This window comes from Cololabis saira, chromosome 19 (genome assembly GCF_033807715.1).
Source record: "Cololabis saira isolate AMF1-May2022 chromosome 19, fColSai1.1, whole genome shotgun sequence".
Classification (NCBI taxonomy): domain Eukaryota; kingdom Metazoa; phylum Chordata; class Actinopteri; order Beloniformes; family Belonidae; genus Cololabis; species Cololabis saira.
Window position 1 is genome coordinate 32,570,697 of NC_084605.1, and position 22,323 is coordinate 32,593,019.

At 43.7% G+C, this 22,323-nt stretch overlaps 2 protein-coding genes across 3 annotated transcripts in view; both read right to left on the bottom strand.

Moving 5' to 3' along the window:
* The window catches only part of LOC133419190 (adenosine kinase-like), a 133,998-nt gene extending 125,726 nt beyond the window's left edge, over nt 1-8,272 (bottom strand). Inside the window, exons 1-3 of one of the 2 annotated variants that reach the window (XM_061708223.1) lie at nt 7,932-8,272; nt 5,829-5,903; nt 5,666-5,719 (exon numbers count right to left, since the gene is read on the bottom strand). In XM_061708223.1, coding sequence (XP_061564207.1) covers nt 5,666-5,719; nt 5,829-5,903; nt 7,932-7,981 — 179 coding nt within the window. In that variant the 5' untranslated portion in view covers nt 7,982-8,272. Of the gene's footprint in view, nt 1-5,665; nt 5,720-5,828; nt 5,904-6,478; nt 6,601-7,931 lie in introns of those variants that run through there. The other variant, XM_061708224.1, reaches the window with a different exon arrangement.
* Nucleotides 8,273-13,922: 5,650 nt separating this feature from the next.
* The window catches only part of LOC133418823 (vinculin), a 33,285-nt gene continuing 24,884 nt past the window's right edge, over nt 13,923-22,323 (bottom strand). The window contains exons 10-21 of the mRNA XM_061707682.1: nt 22,110-22,285; nt 21,416-21,606; nt 20,261-20,460; nt 19,104-19,232; nt 18,862-19,011; nt 18,590-18,698; nt 18,194-18,496; nt 17,973-18,097; nt 17,682-17,864; nt 16,419-16,622; nt 16,203-16,307; nt 13,923-15,533 (exon numbers count right to left, since the gene is read on the bottom strand). Of these exons, the coding sequence (XP_061563666.1) occupies nt 15,387-15,533; nt 16,203-16,307; nt 16,419-16,622; nt 17,682-17,864; nt 17,973-18,097; nt 18,194-18,496; nt 18,590-18,698; nt 18,862-19,011; nt 19,104-19,232; nt 20,261-20,460; nt 21,416-21,606; nt 22,110-22,285 (2,022 nt within the window). The 3' untranslated portion in view covers nt 13,923-15,386. The remainder of the gene's footprint in view (nt 15,534-16,202; nt 16,308-16,418; nt 16,623-17,681; nt 17,865-17,972; nt 18,098-18,193; nt 18,497-18,589; nt 18,699-18,861; nt 19,012-19,103; nt 19,233-20,260; nt 20,461-21,415; nt 21,607-22,109; nt 22,286-22,323) is intronic.

Sequence of the window (22,323 nt, forward strand, 5' to 3'; positions counted from 1 at the left end):
GAAAGAGAGACACATTGGGGGGAGAGGAGAGGGAAGAGGGGAGTGTGTAAGCAAGGATGGGGCTTCTGGTGCTCTCTTGAGGATTGAGATATGGAGCCGGAGCACAAAGCCTTTGAGACATTCCCCTTATCTTGGAGGTGGATACCAGGATCTCGGTGGTTCAGAGCACTCCGTGTGAATAATTCCACCAACACCCCCTACTGCGTGGACCATATGGCCCAGTGTGAACTTTAAACACACGGGGAGTGTTGCCTGCTCACCAGCCCGGCCCTCCCATCTCTACACCCACGCGGGGCTAAGGTGTAACAAAATGATCGGCACAGATGATAAATCAACCAGCCTACATGTATAAGGGCTGCCATCAGTGGCGTTTCCTGTGTGGCTGCTGAGGGATCAAAGATGACTAAAAATAGCCCCGAGCATGCTTTTCTGTACTGAACATGCTGTATGTACTGGCTGAGACGCCCACATTTTAATTATCAAAGCGCTTTTTAAAAAGAAAGCAGGGGGGGGTGGGAGGAGAGGAAGGGAAGAGGAGGAGAGGAAAGCGCCACATGCACAGAGATGTAGATTATGTTTGTTACACTACAACCCCCCCCCCCCCTTACACCCATCACCAACACTTGTGATGTTTCCTTGTGGCACCACCTGCTGGCAGCTGCCATCAACAAAAGAGAGGCATCTGCAGCTCCGGCAAGGACGAGCCTTAATTATGATTGCATCAGCCATCTCTCATGATGCAGCGTGCATGCTTTCAAAGCAGAGAAATCACCCAGCAACACAACATGTTTACCTGTTTCATCAATAAAACACCACCAGAACAAGATGATTTTGTGGTTTTTTGTTTTTTCTTTTTTTTTTTTAAGTTTCCTTGTTTTATAATTCACAAGATCTAGAACAACAGTTCTTACAGCTGAGCACAGCTACAGTCGGCAAAGCAGATTTATTCACACACCCCCCCCCCCAAATCGTTAGATTCATGCTTATCAATAAAACATTAAGAGCAGCAAAGCTGGCAGCTGAAAATGTTTCTGATGTCTCAATTACCGGGTTGAGTGTCATTAATCTCCGCCCGCTGATGAATGCGGGACTATGACCTCTGTCCTAACCAGCAAGCTGGGGGGGGGGTCTAATGTGCTGACCCCTCCAGTGGCCAGAATAGGTAAGTTTAAGTACTGTAGTAGCAGTTACCCTTAACAACAGATAAGGGATCTGAGAAATAAAAGGTTGTTTGTGTGGAGGGAGGGTTGGAGGAGTAAATGTGCTACACACTCAGTCGAGCGTGAGTTCATCCAGTGAAGTGGCACCACGGCAAGCACATGCAGTCCCTGCACGCATGCTTGCATGTCAGTACACACAAACACACCCCAGCGCGCTAGGAGGAGTGTTTCTCCTCATGACATGCCAGGATAGCTCCACTGGGGGCTTCTAGCACTCTCAATTTGCTTCGTTATTTATTAAAAACATAAAGAAAAAAAAATAAAGAAAGAGGGGTAGAGTCAAGTGTGTTTACAGAGCAGAATCTATCACACACACAAACCCAGGAGCCGGAGTGTTAAGCATGTACTCAGTGAGAGAGGCCTTTGTTGTTTTCTTCCCAGTAAGCAGATTGAGCTGCACAGCAGCAGCAGGGGTGTGTAAGATGTACACAGACAGCAGGGTGTGCGAGTGGAGAGGCACCTCCACTGATCTCCTGTGCCGTGTGATGATGTGTGTGTGATGTGCGTCTCAATCCAGTGCTGATCCCCCTGAGTCAGCCCTGTCAGTGATATGAGCCTCCCGCCCTCTCCCTCCCTGTCTCTCTTTCCCTCGCCATCCGGAATGCTAATAACAGCCAGCCACTAACGCTGCATCCCTGAATTATTCATGCAGCAGAGGGTCACACGGCATAATGAGGAGTTTACTCTCATTCTGGATGTGATTGTGACGCTGCTAATCTGCATTTAGCACAGAGAAACAGAGAAAAAAAAGAGGAGGGGTGGGGGGGGGGGGGGGGGGTGAGTACAGAGTGGGAGGAGGAAAGAGGATGAGCACTGATGAACTTAATTGCTGTGAGCAAACAACCTCTGAAAAGAGTCACGCCATCATCCACAGCTGAGAAAGTAAACAATTAATTATCAATGGACGGAGGGAGTCATAAAACAAATGTTTGAACAGCGCCAATATTCCGCAGCCGGATGACCCCCCCCCCCCCTCCCGATGATGTGAAAATATACTTACTGTAACAATGACTTACTAATTTGACACACTAATAATTATTAGCTCTAATACGACATGGTTAACGGCCCCAGAAGGGCTCGGGGTGCATGGTGTGTTACGAAAAAGCTGCGCGTCCAAAACAACTCGTGACGCCTAGTTTTCCTGAAATAAAATGTCTCTTTGCCCACATCATAATCTCAAGCTCAAAAGGAGGTATGTTGTCGCTATCTTTACACGCTTCCTATGGAGGCTCCTTGGGGTAGAAAGAGCAGGCTGTTGTTGCCACCTGCTGGACATACAAGGTCCAAACCCTCCTTCCTGCAATCCAACACATACACACACACACACACATAAAAGGACTTTACAAGAAATGCGATGAAAGGTTCAAAATTTAAAATACTAACAGCAAGTGACTGTTTTCAGTCAATCATCACGAGAGGCAAAAACACCTGACATTATAAAAAATAAGCAATTAAAAACCCTTACATTGTAAAAGCCAGCGCTATATTGCATGGCATGTGATGGCAGCAGTAAACTACATGAGCTAACACACTATGTCTGACTAAAAAAAAAAAGAAATCACTTGCTGGGTTCAGAGGAAGTTACAGACAAAGCTTTGGTTTGATGGTTTCCTCTCATACCTCAGTTTTAAAAACACCTGAGGCCTCCTCTGAAAAAAAAAAACAGCAATAAAAAAAAGGAAAAATCCTTCAAATGCAGCTCAGTAACCACAGCGGTAATATCATCTAAGTAAAAGCTGCGACGCTGCACGACTCAGGCAGTTGCTGCAACATGACACACGAACTGTAACTCAGGAACGAAATGCAAGTATTGAGAACAAGCAGCTGCGGCGAGGTTATTGAACACCGTTTACGAACGGACTTTAACTATGACGATTTGCAACTATGACTTTTTGTTGAGAGATTAATCGTTAGACACAAACGCCTCACACTTGTGCAGCTGCCGGTACTAACACGGCTATAGAAGATTTCTGCTGTACAGCAGGCAATTTCTCAGCAACAACAGGATTATATGGGCTCTGCTGTGACCAGATAATTGAATCCAGGAACGGCCACAGTGCACTGCATCCAATGATCTATCTCCCACCAGGGTGATGTGACAAAGAAGAAGAAAAAAAAAAAGATTCATGTTACGCTGGATTCAGTAGTGCAACAACAGTGTTAGTAGACTGGTAAGTCTATTGAGGTTTTTATTTGTAATTAAAGTATTTATTAGTCACTTAAACAGTTCAACTGAGTTCTTTTCCCCACAGACCATTCCCTCCGTGGGTGAACTATTCACACGTTACACTGTAATTTTGGTTTCTCAACCACCAAAACAGGTATGATGTGCCTCATATCGCAGCATCTAAAGCTCTTTACAAGCTGCACATGAAAACCACTGCATATTGTTTTTGTTCTGTGAAATGATGGACATGGTGGCCAGCGTGCTTCCACGTGGAGCGTTACACAGGACGTGTATTGAAATGCAATGTGTTGAGAATTAACCACCAAAGCTGCATGTTAATCCTGGCCTGACCTTGTGCAGAATGTGGAGAGAACAGTGTCTGTGGGGCTAAAGATAACACCACAGCCTTTGTGCTGAAGGAGAACAACACTGCTGATGATGCCGCTTTGTGCTGCCGCCGCCGCCGCCACCCAAGGTCACATGTGCCCTTTTGTAGCGTAACAAGACCAGACAACGTAGCCTTTTGTAAGGTAGATGATCTGATGTAGTAATCTGATTGTATAATGTAAATATAAAAATCTGATTCTCAGTAATTACCTAATATACTTTACTTACTTCACTTTAAAAAACAAGACCTTATACCATTAAGAAAAGAATCTTCTAAAAGCCAACAAAGATCTTTACTTCTTCTGTGCAAGGATCAAGGAAAAACAAAAAGCACAAGTTTTCTTGTTTGATCTAAAGAATTCAACAGTATGAAGACATTTCGCTGTCAATCAAAATATGTAACTATTCAAAGCAAATGGATCTACATAGTTCTGCATATCCAAAGTACTGTACTCATTTGTAGTTAAACAAGAAGGTGACAGTAATTACACATCATGCAAAAAGGCTCTTGTGGCAAATGCACCAAAGGCAAAGTTGGAAAAAAAGGCGCAATTTGGGTTAAAGAAGAGAAAGACAAGGACTTGCCTCTCTTTATTGCTAAAGTGACCTTAAGCAGTGTATTCAAAGGTAACAACATAAAATGTGTTAAGGGAAATTAACTCCACACATTTGCTACAAACGGTGGGTTTTGGTGACAAGTACTGAATGTTGACATAAACTTTATTTAACTCTCACTTGCTCAACTGGCGCTGTTCAGTGGCTGACAGATAAGATTATGGTTATCACGTCCAAAAGATATAACGGAACTGCTGTGAGGCGTTAACACACCCATCCACATGTGAAGTCGTAAATACTTCTAGAGGACCATTTTTGTGCAGTGAATTGACATTTGTCCAATAACAGACTAAAACAAAGGCTGCAGGGGCAGACTGGTTCATATATTTCTAAAGGGGCCATCATGCTTTGAAAGGAAAGCTTCCAAGAGCACGGATTCAAAGAGGAGGAAACCAATTTCAGTGGCTTTTTTGGTCTCTAACACAGCAATAAAATCTATTTAGATTAAATATATGCAGAGAGATTATCAAAAACATCAGGGAATATTAAGGAAAGACTTTAAAGTATAAATCAAACAATCACATATTAATGTGTAAAAAGCCTGGCCTTTAAATGTTTGCACATCCTAAATGTGGAATATGTAACTTGCTTTACGTACAATATAAAATGATTCAATCCTTCAAACTTCAAAGACACCTTCTTCTCACAGTTATCTCACTTACAGATGGTGCACTTTTATATCAGCACCAACAATCAAGGCCAGCAAATTCCCTGCAAAGGAACCATCTGTACTATTTTCAAGCAAAGGAAGGAGGGTGGTGTAAGTTCAGCCAAAATGTACATCATAGTATATTTATTCATCTCGCTGGTGTTTACTATCCTTTCTAAGAGGTGTGAAAGGATCCACTGAGGCAGATGGAGGCACGTTTTTTGAGGAGGGCTATACTATTACTTTAGACTCTTTCTGGAATTTTAATGAGGCGGGTCTGCAAAAGGAACCCACATACTTTGCAAAACCTTTTCCTGGATTCATGAATAAAAATTATATATGTGGTTAAATGTGGAGGTGGACTCCAATGCAGTCATAAATGTAGAGGTTGTTGGGTGTATTTTGCTGCAGATACAGTATCTGTAAAGTTAGTGTGTTTCAACTTCTAAAGCTTAAAGTTACCCAGTCTTAATTTATGGCTTGGCTATTTTGAGTGCAGCTATCACTGCCAAGATGGTAGTAGTGGGCTATGAATGACCAGCGTATCCCTTATTTGGTTGGTTGTAATTTTAACACTATGCATTACACTACTGACTGAAGTGTAACTTCCCAGAATGCATGACTCACAAGGATTTATGTTTGTCTTCAGCCAGGATCTGGTCATTTGGCTTCAGCCCAAACCTTTTAGGAAAAGGAAAAAGAGGACACAAATCATCTCATTGTTGTTTGGCCAGTGGAGACACAGAAAAAAAGTGATATAAGTGAAAACAAATGGGCTGTTTTGACTTACTTATCAAGGAAATCTTTGTCCACAACAGCTGAGATGTCAAGCAAGGGATTTCCCATCCCAAAGAGCGTGTTCTCACTGTGAGGAGACAAAAACATATTGTATCATGTTCACTCCCACTAAGATCATCTGCACAGGCAGAGGATACACATAATCTGCTGTGATAGAGGAACAACCTGTTTTTCATTGTTTACATAAAAATCCCTGGAACATGGAATTGTTAACTGATGTTCTCTCTAGTAGACATATCAAGGAAACACATACATGAGTAAATGGCTGAACATCACAGTGAAAAGATAATAATTTAAATGCTATTGTGCCTTTGTTCTCAAATATGCTCTCAGCTACATTGCCAATTATGAGCAAATTATAATCTGCTCACCATAACATTTATCAAGAAGATTTAAGAAAATAATACACCAAACTGGCCAACGTCTTTTCCTGTTGGCAGACTCTTCATAAGAGATTATTGAACTTAAAAAAAACCGAACAGGTAAAGCAATTTCTGTTTTTATGTAAAAAAACAAAAACAAAAAAAACTGTCTTTTCAGTCAATCCATTAACAAAGACTCAAAAATGTTAAGTATTTTTGAAAACACCAATCATAACATAAGAGCTGCTCCCTTTGGAGTCTGTAATCCTTTGGATCTCACCTTGATGTTGGCATGATGTCAAAGAATTCAGCAGCTGATTATATGATCAACAACTTTTCACTCCTCGCTGTCAAAGCAACGTGCTTCCTGACACCAGGAACTGTAGCAGCACGTCGGCCAACCATGACATGTAGTGGGCGGGGCCTTACAACCTCCGAGGAAAGGGATTGGCTACACATGTCACAATTACTGAACTTATTTCTGTGATACATTTAGGGCGATTGGAGGAAAAAGAGAGGGAAAGAATCTACACCCATGTTACACTATCAGCATACCAGATCTATCTACATATTTCAAGGGGAGCGTCAAAGTCAAGTAAAGAAAATAACATTGTTTTTTTAAAGACAAAAAATGAATTACTAACATTGGTTTGACATAACAGTTTATATTGTATCATGCAATACTATGCATTCTCCAACAGAAAGGGTAGTCCTGCATGTCCTCAAGTCATATACGAGCTTTCTTACTATTATGTAGTTTCCTCTCAAATTGACTTTCTTCCATGCGGTCAAGCATGGTCAACGTGACTTTGAAGTGTAAGTTTATAATGTTATACACACTATGCATTTTGGCTTTAATTCCAATGAAAAACTTGCCATTTGAATCATAGGTTTTCCGGGCTTTACTGAACGTCACACGGTTTTTTTCTTTATGTAAACATTAGGCGGCTGCCAATAATAGTGTAGTTAATAATACATATGGTTTTCTTTTCTCACTATGGAGAAAATATTAAGACTAAGGAACTATTAAAATGGCAAAATATTTTCATTGCAAGACATTTTTGTAGATTTGGCTTTACACTTTTTTATAATTCGTATTTGTCAGCGCTCACTGCACTAAATGAGTTGCATTAACCCCCAGCTGTTATTTGTTTTATTTATACATTTTACCAATATTAGAATAATTGAAGGCGACACGGTTGCACGAAATAGACTTTTAAGTTATCCATTACTATGAAGTTGATATCATTTCTTTTAGACTCTGACAACATAGGGAGGGGAAATGACAGGTTGACATATTAAGACACCAGTTCTATGATTGATTTCAATCATTAAGAACTAAAATGATAATACACAGATTTGGTTTGTTGAACTGATAAATCATGTGTCTAGTCATGTGATGAATCCACTACCCTGCTGGTTGTGGTTAGTGTTGGTTTATGGTCGGCATGGCTGAATATAACGACAAACATCGTTGGTTTAATGTGAATGGTTAGAGAGGATGTAACGTTCAAATGTCCCGAGCCTCCAGCTGACCGTGAACACGTAAACACAACACCTTAAGGCTGATTTATGGTCCCGCGTTACACCAACGCAGAGCCCTACGGCGTAGGTTGCGCGTCGCCGCGTACCATACGCCGTAGCTCTGCGTCGATTTAACGCAGGCTTTAGCTTCACTTAGCTCCCGCGGCTAGCTGCCCGAGCTCAGGTTAACATTTATTCCGTTTAATTACCTTAAAACCACCGTCCTCTCCGCGGACGTGGTCGTTTCTTCGTTAGACATCTTCGTTGAGATCTGCAGGCTGGTTAGTGATGAGCAGCCATTAGAGCAGCTGTTCCTGAGAGAGAGTCGCAGCGGCAGCGCTTCCTCCCTTTCTCCTGATAATGAACAAATTGGTTTGCTCAGCCGCTTTACTCCCCGAACCGAGAAGCACTGCTTGTTTTAGGGCAAAGATTTCTCTCATTTCACACGAATGAGAGAAAAGAAAGTCGGTTTTTGCGGTTTTCTTTCTGTTTCTCTCATGCTTCCCTTGAAGTTACCATGCTCACAGTGAACAAGACGCGGGACCATTTCAGGTGCATTTATCATTTACAGACTGGTAACCAATCAAGGGTATCTTTGAGTAATAAAAAGCACCACAGTACACTGTAAAGTCATTGTGTTGATTGTAAAACTCAAGCCCAAGATCACACACCTCATGATGACATACATCGACAGGTTAAGTATGAGGGAATTGACCCTTCAGATCAGGTTAAATTACCTGCAAAGATTATACACCCTTGTTTCTGCCGTCTACACTCGTCTTTGTTCACTGTGAAAGAAGAAAAATGTCTATCTTTTAATTTTAGTCAAGAACAAAATTAAAAGATTAAAAATAATCTAGACTAAGAAAGGAAAAAATAAGGACCTGTAGGAGTGCGGTGGATGTAGGCAGAGAAACGACGGAGATTAATTCCTCTTTGGAGAGCACTCCATTTAATTCAATTAACCAGTGAATAATCAAAAACCACCAAAAAGCAAACTCTCGCGCAGGTAAAGACGTGAACACCTCCGAGGTGTGTCTCTACTCTTAAAGTAGCACGTATAATTAAAGGGAAGAATATCCCTTGTAAAAGGAACAACAAGGCATTGTAACATGGGCGAGGTCGCCGTGAATTATAACTCTGTGAATTAACAATTGTCCTGTGTGTGTATATCCACCACACACGTCCCCCCAGAATTCACAAGAACAGGCCCAGTGAAACGACCAGGGACCCGTATGACCCTCCCAAAACTATTCCGAAGCTCCTGAGCAGGCGGAGGGGGTCGAGGCGGGGGGGTGGCAGCAGGCTGCTGACGGCGAGCAGGTGCCGGTTGGCAGTGTGGGGAGGCCAAAGGGGGCGGGACCAGCTCCCTGGGAGGCCTACCCGGGGGGCGGCCGCGCCGTGGTGCCTGAGCCACTTCCACTGGGCGGCCCAAATCCAGGTGGGCCGGTTTCAGACGGTCCACTGAGACGCGATCCATCCTGCCCCCGACGTCGATGACAAAAGTCTTATCACCAGTCTCCACAACCCGATAAGGTCCATCGTAAGGCAGTTGCAGGGGCCCCCGATGGGCATCGTGGCGGACGAAAACATACTCCGCAGCACGCAGGTCGGGGGGAATGTGCACCCGAGGCAGGCAGTGGTGTGAGGTCGGAACGGGCCGGAACACCTGAGCAGAGTCCAGCAAGGTACGGCGTTGGTCAGATGCAGACCAGGGGACCGTGGTGTGGGGAACAAAATCACCTGGGACCCTGAGGGTTTGGCCATAAACCAACTCCGCCGAGGAAGAGAGGAGGTCCTCTTTAGGCGCAGTTCTAATCCCCAGCATCACCCATGGCAGTCTATCCACCCAGCCGTCGTCCGTGAGAGAAGCCTTGAGGGCGGCCTTCATGTCCCTGTGAAAGCGTTCACACATGCCGTTGGCCTGCGGGTGGTATGCCGTAGTGCGGTGGAGAGCGACACCCAACTGACGAGCAACAGAAGTCCAGAGGTCGGAGGTGAACTGAGGGCCACGATCTGAAGAGAGGTCAGAGGGGACCCCGAACCGGGCGACCCAGGAACCAATAAAGGCCCTGGCCACATCAGCTGAAGTCGTCGCAGACAGCGGGACAACTTCAGGCCAACGGGTGGTCCTGTCCACCATAGTCAGCAGGTGAGTAAATCCCCTGGAGGGTGGAAGGGGTCCCACCAAGTCAACATTGACATGATCAAACCGTCTTTCAGGAACCGCAAAATGCTCCACTGGGGCCTTAACATGGCGATGGACCTTAGCGCGCTGGCATGCCACACAGGTCCTGACCCAGTCGCGAATGTCCTTTTTCAGGCCGTGCCAGACAAACTTCGCAGCTACAAGCCGTTGAGACGGCTTACTGCCTGGGTGCGAGAGGCCATGTATGGCGTCGAAAACTCGCCGTCTCCAAATATGTGGCACCACAGGACGAGGGAGGGCCAGAGAGACGTCACAGAGCAGCGTTGCATCCTCACCGAACGGGACGTCCGCCAGCCGGAGGCCAGTGACTGCTGTCCTATACGACTGAACGTCGGGGTCGGAAGCCTGGTCCACAGCCATGCGGGTATAGTCTATTCCCAGGTGGACAGCGCCAATGAGCACCCGGGAGAGGCAGTCGGCCACAACATTGTCCTTGCCTGACACGTGTTGGATGTCTGTGGTGAATTCAGAGATGAAAGCCAGGTGGCGCTGCTGCCTGGCAGACCATGGTTCCGACACCTTGGCCATGGCAAAAATAAAAGGCTTGTGGTCCACAAAGGCAGTGAACGGGCGAGCCTCTAGCAGGAAACGGAAATGCCTGATGGCCAGATAAAGCGCGAGGAGCTCTCTATCAAAAGTACTGTAATTCTGCTCGCTGGAACGCAGTTGGCGGCTGAAAAAAGCAAGTGGTTGCCAAACACCATGAACAAACTGCTGGAGAACCGCACCGACAGCATAATCCGAGGCGTCCGTGGTCAGGGAAACGGGAGCGCCAGGCACGGGGTGAGCCAGCATGGTTGCACCAGCGAGGGCATCCTTTGTGGCAGAGAAAGCCTCCAACATTTCCGTCGACCAAGAAATGTCATGCTTTGGCGATTTTTTCCCTTTGAGAGCGCTGTACAGGGGGCGCATGAGGTTGGCAGCCCGAGGCACGAAACGGTGGTAAAAATTGACCATGCCACAGAACTCTTGCAGAGCCTGGACAGTGGGAGGCCGCGGAAGCTTCAGGACTGCTTCTACCTTCGACGGCAGCGGAATCGCCCCAGCGACGGTGATGTGGTGACCCAGGAAATCCAGTGATGGCAGTCCAAACTGGCATTTCGCTGGGTTGATGATCAAGCCGTGCTGCTGAAGGCGGTTGAAGAGCAGACGCAGGTGTGACAAATGTTCGGCCTTGGACCTGCTGGCTACGAGGATGTCGTCCAGGTAGACAAAAACGAACGACAAGTCACGCAACACAGTGTCCATCAAACGCTGAAAGGTCTGAGCAGCATTTTTCAGGCCAAACGGCATCCTCAGAAACTCAAAAAGCCCGAATGGGGTGATCACGGCCGTCTTAGGAATGTCCTGAGGCTGGACGGGGACCTGGTGATAACCTCGGACAAGGTCCACCTTGGAAAAAATGGACGCACCTGCCAGGTGGGCTGAGAAATCGTGGATGTGAGGAATAGGGTAGCGGTCCGGCGTGGTGACTGCGTTAAGGCGCCGGTAGTCGCCACACGGGCGCCAACCACCATTGGACTTAGCCACCAAGTGCAGAGGAGAGGCCCAGGGGCTGTCGGACCGGCGGATGATGCCAAGCTGCTCCATGGAGTCAAACTCCGCCTTAGCTATAGCGAGCTTGTGTGCGTCCAGACGGCGGGACTTGGCGTGCACAGGCGGGCCATCAGTGGAGATGTAATGCAGCACGCCGTGTTTCGTGGAGGCGGACGAGAACGTAGGTGCGGTGATCTCCGGGAACTCCTCGAGGAGGTGCGAGAAGACATCAGCCGGTGAGAGGGCACTAGACAGCCTTGTAGGGGCGGCGTCACTGTGTTCGCAGGGCAGGGAGCTGAAAGTCTCAGCGTGGACGAGGCGGCGGTTGCTCACATCTACCAAAAGTTTATTGGCCAAAAAGAAATCAGCACCCAAGAGGGGGGTGGACACCTTTGCTGACACAAAATCCCAGGTGAAACGCTGACCTGCCAAACACACCGTCACAGTGCGTGTGCCAAAGGTATGAATCGTGCTGCCGTTGGCGGCCACCAGGGGGGTACCGTGTGGCCCTGTGCTGATGTCCGTGGCAGATGCTGGCAGTGCACTAATGTGGGCGCCCGTGTCACAGAGAAAACGATGACCAGAGAGAGTGTCAGTGATAAACAGCAAGCCGCAGGTCTGGCCGACACCCATGGCTGCTAACAGGTGGCGGCCGGGGCGTTTCCCGATGCAGTGAAAGCACAGGGGGCTATGCACTTTCTGGCTTTGTTGCCAAACTTGGCATGGTAAAAACATAATCCACCTGACTGCTTTGCACGTCGGGGCACAGCTGTAGTTGCAGAGATGGAGAAAGGCTGCTGCATAATTGCATCACCGGCGGCACCTGAGGTAGAAGGGGGCGTGGCCGCAAAACATTTTTTCCCAGCGGAGAAAAACTTATCAGCCTCCCTGGCCAACTGGCGAAAATCAGTAATAGAAGAGTTAGCCAGAGCCAAACGAACCTGATCAGGCAGCTGCTGCAGGAATATCTCCTGGAAAATGAAACAGGGCTGGTGGTCTCCCAGCAGAGCCAGCATGTGATCCATCCGCTCAGAAGGCTTGCTGTCGCCGAGAGCGGGGAGAGAGAGGAGCTGGCGCGCACGCTCGGATTCGGAGAGACCAAAAGTGTCCAGTAAATGTGCCTTCAGAGTGGTGTATTTGTGCCGCGTCGGAGGACGTTCTAGCAGACTCACCACTCTCCCTGCAGTCGCGCTGGTGAGTGATGCCACGACATGATAAAACTTTATGTCATCCGCTGTAATTTCCTTAATGGCGAATTGAGCCTCAGCCTGTGCGAACCATGCGCTCGCGTTTTGTTCCCAAAAGTCGGGCAACTTCAGTGAAGCAGACATGTTCAGTAGTAATCTCTGGAAACGTCCGAGAGAAAAACGGGGTCACCAATGTAGGAGTGCGGTGGATGTAGGCAGAGAAACGACGGAGATTAATTCCTCTTTGGAGAGCACTCCATTTAATTCAATTAACCAGTGAATAATCAAAAACCACCAAAAAGCAAACTCTCGCGCAGGTAAAGACGTGAACACCTCCGAGGTGTGTCTCTACTCTTAAAGTAGCACGTATAATTAAAGGGAAGAATATCCCTTGTAAAAGGAACAACAAGGCATTGTAACATGGGCGAGGTCGCCGTGAATTATAACTCTGTGAATTAACAATTGTCCTGTGTGTGTATATCCACCACAGACCCTTCTTTTTACTTTTTTGCACTGGTGTCCCACAATGTGTTTTAAATTCACCTACATCACCCCTCAGTATGTAGATTCAACATTCCCATTTCATAAAAGAAAATGCATGTTACTAAAATAACACTCAACTGTTTCATGTTATTTACACAGCAAGACCAGTAAATAGGACAGAGTAGAAAAATGGCAGGGCAGTGATAACTGGTTATTGTAGCTATAGTTATTAAATTAATGAGACGTCTCTATAAATAAAGCCCTCCTCAGCACAGCCGTCTCCACCTGTATAGAACATACAGAGCCAAATACCAGCAGGGCAGGCTTCATGTCTTAACCCGTAAAATAACTTCCAACAGCCATTCAAAATAACCAAGTAACTTGCTCATAATTACTTTGATCAACTTGTTTTTACTGCACAACTGGATTTCCAGTTTATTGCATAACATTTTGGATGTCTGTTGTTGATGCCAGTCCAGGGAACCCCAGTTTTTCTGACTGGTTGTGTGTCTATCCAACAGCATCCAGAGAGTTTCTTCCGTTTCAGTCGGTACCGTCCACTGGAAATCAATTTGAGTCCAGGGGAATCAGACTAATTCTGTTTATCCAAGGGGGAAAATAAATACAATGAAGCCGCCACGTGTAATGCCTCATATGAACTAAACTTCTTGAGCAAGTTTACCAAACGGTGTCCAGATTAAATAACATTTTTGGAAAATGACAAACAAGTTCAAATACTGTAAGTACAGTTTTGGTATATGAAAAAAAATATACAACAAGCCCACTTCAAAGTGCTATAAAATGCTTTATTACAAAATTGTGACAATGCTTAAGTAGATGGATGTTCAGAACCGTTGAACCTAAATTGCATTTGTAGGGGGGGGTGGGAAAATGGGTTTTGCATAGAGCACATCAGCAAGAGTCATCCATGTTTAGCTTCATTGAAATTCCTGTACAATAAGTGTTTTTGAACAAATGAACACAACATCTTGTATAAATGATACAAAAGATTTCAAAATGAAAATTGTTATCAGTGGCAAAGTAAGTTCATCTCAGAAGGCACATCAGTTGGTATTAGTTATTTAAAAACGGTAACTTTCGCAACAAAAGCCATCAGATATTTTAATGTATTTACTACAGTCACAAAAGGTGGCCATTTCTGTTTAGTGTATCGAGACAAATAAAGAATAAAGAGAGTTATTGTCACCAGCTGCAGACACAGTGCTCCATCCCAAAGTTCTGCTTTTTCCCTCGACTACCAAGAAGTGTGCAATTCGTGATTCAAAAAAATGGTTGTGCACAGAAGAAAGGTGTACATATATCAAATGTGTGTGATTTTTACAAAAAATGCATGTAAAAACCATTAAACAATAACTCGGCTTTTTTGCCGTAGAATAGTGTAAGTCTGTCATTTCTATACAACACGTGAAATGCATCTAGTCCTGTGCAATCCTGAATGCTTTGCCTGCTGCTAACAGAGTTTTGTTGTTTAAAAAAAAAATGTATACCAGTTCTCTTTTATTTAGTTTGTTCAAAAAGCTAACTTAATTATGTAATGTTGGTTTAAGAAAAGTACACTTTCAAAGATGATAGTAGAATATCTTTGGCAGATGTCTCAAGTAAAAAAAAAGAAAAAGAACTGCTCCAACAGCATAACAGGTTGAAAAGTAAAGAACAGTGTTTCTCTTTCACTTGATTCTTATTAAAGAATATTGTAAACAAACGCAATACAACTGTATACATAATCTGTGTGCTGAGTATAGACCTTTGCTGTACTTGTAACAACTCCTCAAATTGTTTTGCTTATCCTAGCAGAAGTGAACGAATAATAGAGATAATAAAATAATTAGTACAAATGTATAAAAATGTCTTCAGAAAATGTTTTCATTTAAATTTAACTTATAATTGTCTGGATTTAGAGAACACCAGAAATAATCACCCTCACATTAATGAAATCTAACCTCTGATCAAAATATATATATATATAGATATTTCCCTGGGATTTGTCAAAATAAGCTTTAAAATATATTTTTACACACGTCCCAGTAAGATTCTAACCTGTTATTCGCTCTGACAGTCCCATTGTTTACATTCCGCCACAACAGCAACCAATACAGACAGGACACAAGACTAATGGAGAAACTTTGCCCTTAAGATATTAGAGCTCTGATAAAGCATGTCTGTCCCTTCAACGTCCTCTTGGACAGCCGACAGAACCAACACGAAGCAGACGGCCAAAAGCCCTGCTCTTACTGGTACCAGGGGGTCTTCCTGACCCAGTGGAGGGTGAAGCCTGCATCTGTCCGGATCTTAATGGAAGCTGCTTCTGCCTCTCTGACAGTCTCCTTCACAGACTGCATTAGGTTCTGAGCATTGTGCACCAACATCTCAGTCGCCTGCCATAGACAGAAGTACAAAAAGGTACAGTGATGAGGGAGGCTTGAACAATCCTTGACTCAAAGTAGGGCTGGGAGATATGGACCAAAAGTCATATCTCGATATTTTCTAGCTGAATGGCGATACTCGATATATATCGATATTTTTTCTGTGCCATAATTGGGGTTTCCCCCAAAGCATTATAGCATAGCATCTCTGTTAGCTTCATTTTTTCTGAGGCAAACCCTTAAAAAAACAGTCAGTTTTAATACAATGCCTCGAGTCGTGCCAAATGTCACACAGGTACCTTTATTAACAGAGGTCTGCACAATATCAAAATGTATAAAACAAATGGAATAAAAATAAACTGCCTGCATATATAGAATAAAAATGCTTCTTGAATAAAATAAAACAAATATCCCTTTCCTGCATAACAATTAAATTAAAATACACTGTGCAATTAATACAATGTAGACAGTAACAGGCAGACTTTTCCACTGAGGTTGACAGTTGTGCAAATAACAAAACATTTGTGCAAATCTCAAATAAAACATTCAAGTCAATTTGTCACAAAATAAGCTATATCAAAATCAAATCTCGATATATCGCCCAGCCCTAACTCAAAGACTATCAAAAAAAAACAATGGGAATCCCGGGATCTGGCACACTGATATAAAGACTGCGCTCACCTGCTCCGACTCCTCTTCGCTGATGTTGGTGCGACCCAACATGGTGGCCTTCACCGTGGACAGGATTTTGAGTTGAGTGCTGATGGTGGGGATGCGCTCACACACCTGAAACAAGATTGGAGTCACAGTTGAGAACAAAAAAAACCTACCAAAATAACAACACGCAAGGTTAAAACACCATCGTTCAAGCATTTGATGAAAATTGACTGCACTGACTTGGAGAAGGTTGGTCCGGATACGTTTGTCAGTACACTGCTTGGCCACCTCCTTCGCCAGCCGTGTGACCTCGTCAGAAGCCTTGGCGATATCCTTGGCACACTGGATGAGGGCACGCTTGTTTCCACTGCCTCCACGCACCAGACGGGACATCTCTGCCATGAGCAGGGCCATCCTTTTGGCAGCACCAATAATATCATTTCCCTGCACGGTGCAAGAGGGACATAATTAATCTGATAAAGTAAAAGAAAAGCCAGTGTGCAAAGAATGTCACAGTACATGTGCAATGAATGGAGACCAAAGACAGTCTGTACACAGAACATGTCATTTATAAGTTTCAGTTATCTTTAAATGCATTACTGCGGTCGAAGTGATATGATTTCTACAGCAAATTTCCTGATCTCATTATTGATTTAGAAATTATAATCTGGAATGCCTCATTCACATTTATTGCAATATTGTGACAGGAATTTTGATAGGATTTCTGTGGTAATAGATGGGATAAGAGAGAATTAAAGGAATACAAAATCATCATGACTTTGCAAACCACTTTACGACCACGCTATTTAAAACTAAATCTAAACTTTAGAGCAGGGGTGTCAAATGTGCGGCCCGTGGGCCGCAGGCGGCCCGAGAGAGATTTTCATGCGGCCCGCGAGAAGTTTCCAACGCAAAAAAACGAAATGTTAATTTACTAAAAAGGAAGGCATAAATAATTGCCATGAATCGCAGCATATCCGATAATATATTTCTTCTACAAATCGATCGTTATTCCACAAAGTTTGACATTTTTTTTGTTTTCTAGAATGCATTTGCCGATTTTATTTCTTTGTAGACGGTCGTTTATTTTTATTAAATGACCACTGTTATGCACTCTAACCACTGTTAGAGTGTAAACAAAATGCATATTTCCTTTAAACGTAACTAAACTGATATTGGATTAGATAACAATAGTAAAAAAAAAGAATTTTTGTTATTTTGAGCGTGCGGCCCGTGAGAAAAAAAATTGGTCAAATCCGGCCTGCCAAGCAAAATGAGTTTGTCACCCCTGCTCTAGAGCTTTGGTGCCATTTAGTTCAATGTCAATTAACGAAAACCAGGGGGGAGTAGATTCACTTTAAAACGGCACATCCTGCACATTTAGGCTTTTCTTTGCCCAGAGAAACGTTTTAGGGCACCAGAAATAAAAGAAAAAGAAAGATGTTTTCTGAGTGCGTTTACACGGCATCAGCCAAGATGCATGCTTGTAACAGGCTGACTTACTTTGCTGGACCATTTGCGCGCTTCATCGTGAAGCTGCTTGGCAGCCACCATCATGGGCTCATTAACCATGTCCCCAGTCTGCTCAGGGAACTCCTCATCTTTTTCCTCTGGAGGTGGAGGCCTGGGGGGAGGAACCTCACCCTCTGGAAGAGGAGGCTTGGGAGGTGCTGCTTCATCATTAATCTATACAGATTTAGAGGTAGAAGTTATTATAGCTTGACAGGTAGAATGCACAAGTGGTGAAAACGATCGTGCAGAGTCTTCATTCCAAGTGCTTATCTAAGGTCTCACAGTAAGCTGATCCAGTTCAGGAGGAGGCGGTGGGAAGTCTGGCTCTTGAGGTTGGAAGGCCTCCCTGACCTTTGCCACAGCACCGAGAATCTTGTAACCCGAGTCCAGGAACCCTTTCTGAAGACCTGGCAGAAAAAGAAGTTAGTGCAACTCAATAGGATCTTCCACACCCACAGAGACATAAAACTAAATCCTACAACCTGTTGGCAAAGTCGACTTACTTGGATCCTGGATATTCCCAGCCACCGCTTTAGCATTCATCACCATTGGAGAAATTGTCTGACTTAGTTCGTCAGATGCAGCCCTGACCATCTCCCTGAATTTGGGGTCCTCAGAATTCTCCACTTCTCGTTTTGCCACCAGGAGGATGCGGTTGGCTCTGCGGGCAATGCTGGTGGCACCGGCAACGAGCATCTGAGGCTGGTGATTGGCCATGGCTAGGCGGCACTTATCCAGGTCGTTCTTTATAGCTTCTTCCGATGCATCCAGCAGAGATTTGGTATCAATGGCCTCGTCGACTAAACCTAAAAAAATCCATGGTGAGTGATTAGGACTTACAGTGAGTGGTCTGAGATGTTAATTATTCATATGGGATCAGTTTCTTTATCGTATTTTACCTGTCATTTTCTCCACGTTGTCAATCCATTGATTTTTCATGGTCTCAAAATGTTCATATGCAGCTTGGTTGCCAGGGTTTCTCAGCAGAATTCGAGCAGCAGATACCACCTAAAACAAATAAATACTGCCCTTTAATTATAAAGTACGTACACTAAAGGCTGAACACTCGACTCAAGTGGTGACAAACAATTGAGCTCTGTGCTTTGTGATGCAGGGTCGAGGTCAGACACAATCACAAATGGAGAAAAAAAAACCCTCAACCGGAACATACTTGTGGTGTTAAGTCTCTTGTTGACTTGACAGCAGCCTGGATCCCCTCTACTGTGCTTTTGTTCGCAGTGCCAACGGCAGCAGCCTTCTCGGCTGTGGCGCCAAGCCTGTTGGCGTGGTTCTCAAAGTTGGAGGCTCTATCATCAAAGACCTACACACAATTATAAGAAAGTATTGTTAGACATAATACAGCAGCTTACTAACAAATATTACGGTTAGATAACAGCGTGGCGCATCAATGACCTCGTCTCTGTTGGGAGCATCAAGAGGGGCCGTGGCAGCCACTGCCAGTAACTTGATGGGGGTGGTTGTGTCACTGAAGATGTCAGACACCTCCTGAGTCATCGCCTCTTGCATCTTTCCTTTCAAGTCCTGAGAGGGAAAAAAAAAAAAAAAAAAAGTTTGTAAATTTGGGTTTCATAGGTTATTACTTTGTTTGTTATTGTCTGCAGTATATCTGGGTCATGGTGAATATTTTACCCCTCATTATTTGTGTGGACTAGGAATGGGCGATATTTTACCGTTCACGATATACCGTCCAAAAAATTCCCCATGGTAAGAATTTTTCATCTCGTGGTAAAAACTATAAATTCCCATTGATGACGTTTATGTGTGAAGCCGGATTTATGGTGTTAAATCCACGCACAACGTACGTGTGCATGAAGGAAGGAAGGAAGGAAGGAAGGAAGGAAGGAAGGAAGGAAGGAAGGAAGGAAGGAAGGAAGGAAGGAAGGAAGGAAGGAAGGAAGGAAGGAAGGAAGGAAATGAGCCAGAAAGAAAGAAAGAAAGAAAGAAAGAAAGAAAGAAAGAAAGAAAGAAAGAAAGAAAGAAAGAAAGAAAGAAAGAAAGAAAGAAAGAAAGAAAGAAAGAAAGAAAGAAAGAAAGAAAGAAAGAAAGAAAGAAAGAAAGAAAGAAAATTGATGACGTTTAGTAGCATTTAGTATTCTTTTAGAGCAGTGTTTTGGGGGCTCCAAAGACTGAATGTGGTGATAGTTATCGTTATTAGGATAAATGCCAGAAATTATCGTGATACATTTTTTGGTCCATACCGCCCATCCCTAGTGTGGACTATTTCTAGAAGATCGATGGCGTCACTGCTACATACCCTCATCTCAGCACAATGCAAATGTGATCTGATTCTTTCAAAGTCTTTACTTATTTGCAGACTGTTTCCCAAATTCAAGAAAATTCAAGAAAAATTGTCAAGAAAAAGACTTTGAGGCATTTTTTTAAGATCATTTGACTATGCCCTGTATCTGACTTGTTTTTCTTTTTCCTAATACTATAATTTCCACCGCAGTTAACCAGCAGAGGGAGTCGTTTATCTCCATGTGTAAATACAGGCTGATCACTGTGAGGCTACAGGTCTGAAAATGATTGTGAAGCATGTGTAGTCTTACTTTCAAAGCCTCCTGGAGTTGTTGAGCAATAGCGCGTGCCTGAGGGGAGTCCCCTTCACCGCGGGCGGCCAGGTCAGCCAGCTGGGCCATGAGCTGCTCTACCTGATCACACTTCCCCTGCAGCTCCTGTTTGTAGGGGCCAGCCAGAGCGTTGGCCAGCCGGCGGCCCTCGGCCACCAGGCCACGGATGGCTGCTTGGCCTAGAAGCACACAGAGAAACTTCACATTAAGATCTATTTAAAATAAAAGTTAAGCTGATTACTACTTTTAGATTCATTTTTTATACCAAAACAGTGATATAAAGACAGTGTTATGTCTTTTTTTTTTTTTTTGAATCAGTTGAATTTAGATTCATTACTTATTTTCCAGCAGGCTCATACAGGACTCTCTCAGAAAATTTGAATATTGTGATAAAGTTCTTTATTTTCTGCAGTGCAATTAAAAAAACTAAAATGTCACACATTCTGGATTCATTACAAATCAACTGAAATATTGCAAGCCTTTGATTATTTTAATATTGCTGATTATGGTTTACAGTTTAAGATTAAGTTTCCCAAAATATTCAAATTTTTTGAGATAGGATATTTGAGTTTTCTTGAGCTGTAAGCCATGATCAGCAATATTAAAATAATAAAAGGCTTGCAATATTTCAGTTGATTTGTAATGAATCCAGAATGTATGACATTTTTGCATTGCAGAAAATAAAAAGGACTTTATCACAATATTCTAATTTTCTGAGACAGTCCTGTATATATACTTTAGGTAAATCATGAATAAATTCATGAGTAATAATGGGCCATTTATGGAATTGACTTCCCGTGAAGTTCTTGATAGTTCTGACATATTTGGCTACTTCGACATTTATATTCATCTGAAAATAGCCACGTCTCTTGTATAATCCCATGTTATTTCTTTTTTCCCCCTAATACTCTTGGCACAAGTTATTTGTATTGCAGCCAGCTTCCAATTGCATTGTAAATATGTACGATGTTGTCCAGGTTTTTGGGGAGCCATGCCAAAACTGGAGAATCGCACAAACAGAGCTGGAAGAGCACGTTCACAAAGTGTCTGTAATAAAGCCACAGAAGCAGTGGAAGGAATGTGAGGAGAGGACAGGGACAGGAAGGAGTTGCAAAGGATGGAAGCCAGACTCACCCACACCGCTGTCATCCACGGTGGGATTGTCAATCCATCGCTGCGCCTGCTCGATCTTTCCTTCCAAATGAACAGCTGCCTTCGCAGGCCTGCTGTTGGCCACAGCCTTGTTGGTCTTGGACTGCAGATTCTGCAGGGCTGTTGCGATCTGCTTGGCCAAAGCTCTCGCCTCAGGAGTGTCACCTTTACCCCTAAAAGGGAATTAAAATTATTAACCTCCTTCATCATTAAGAAATGGCTGAAATGTGGTCTCTATGTCTGGCAGTGGCAACGCCACACTGCTGATGTATTCAAAGCCTGGTGCAGTCATACCTTCAAATATGGTCAAATGAGCACAAGTTTCAGTTTTTTTTTAGTGTCTAAGTTAAGTCAAATGACATATGGATCGTTCCTCTTGAATTGTTTTGGCCAGAAGAAGAAAAATCCCTTATTCATAAGAATGACTACACATTTTTCAGTTTTAGTTTTTCTTGCATATCTAAAACCTGTTTTTTTGGTAGCAGACAGAGCTTGATGACAACAGTACAGATATTATTCAAATACTGCACAAAGTATCTGATTGCAATTTTTCTAAAGTAAAACATATAGGGAAGATCAAAGGGGCTTTAGACAATGACAATTAGTCTAAGGTTTAACCTTAGGAATAAAAACCTAGAATAAACTGGACTCATATCTTTGGCAGTCATTAACTTACTGTCTTCTGAGATCAGACAGCTTGGCAGACATAGCGGCAATCTCTCCAATAGAGCGCAACAGGTCTTCTCTTTCTTTGGGGTCCTCACACATGTCTGCAATCTTTCGTGCCTCACTGAGCAGGCCCTTGATATTTTCCTCTCCCTCTGGGCCACCATTAGGGTCTGCCAGCCAGCTCTTCAGAAAAGAGAAAACAAAAACAAAAAAAAGAGAGA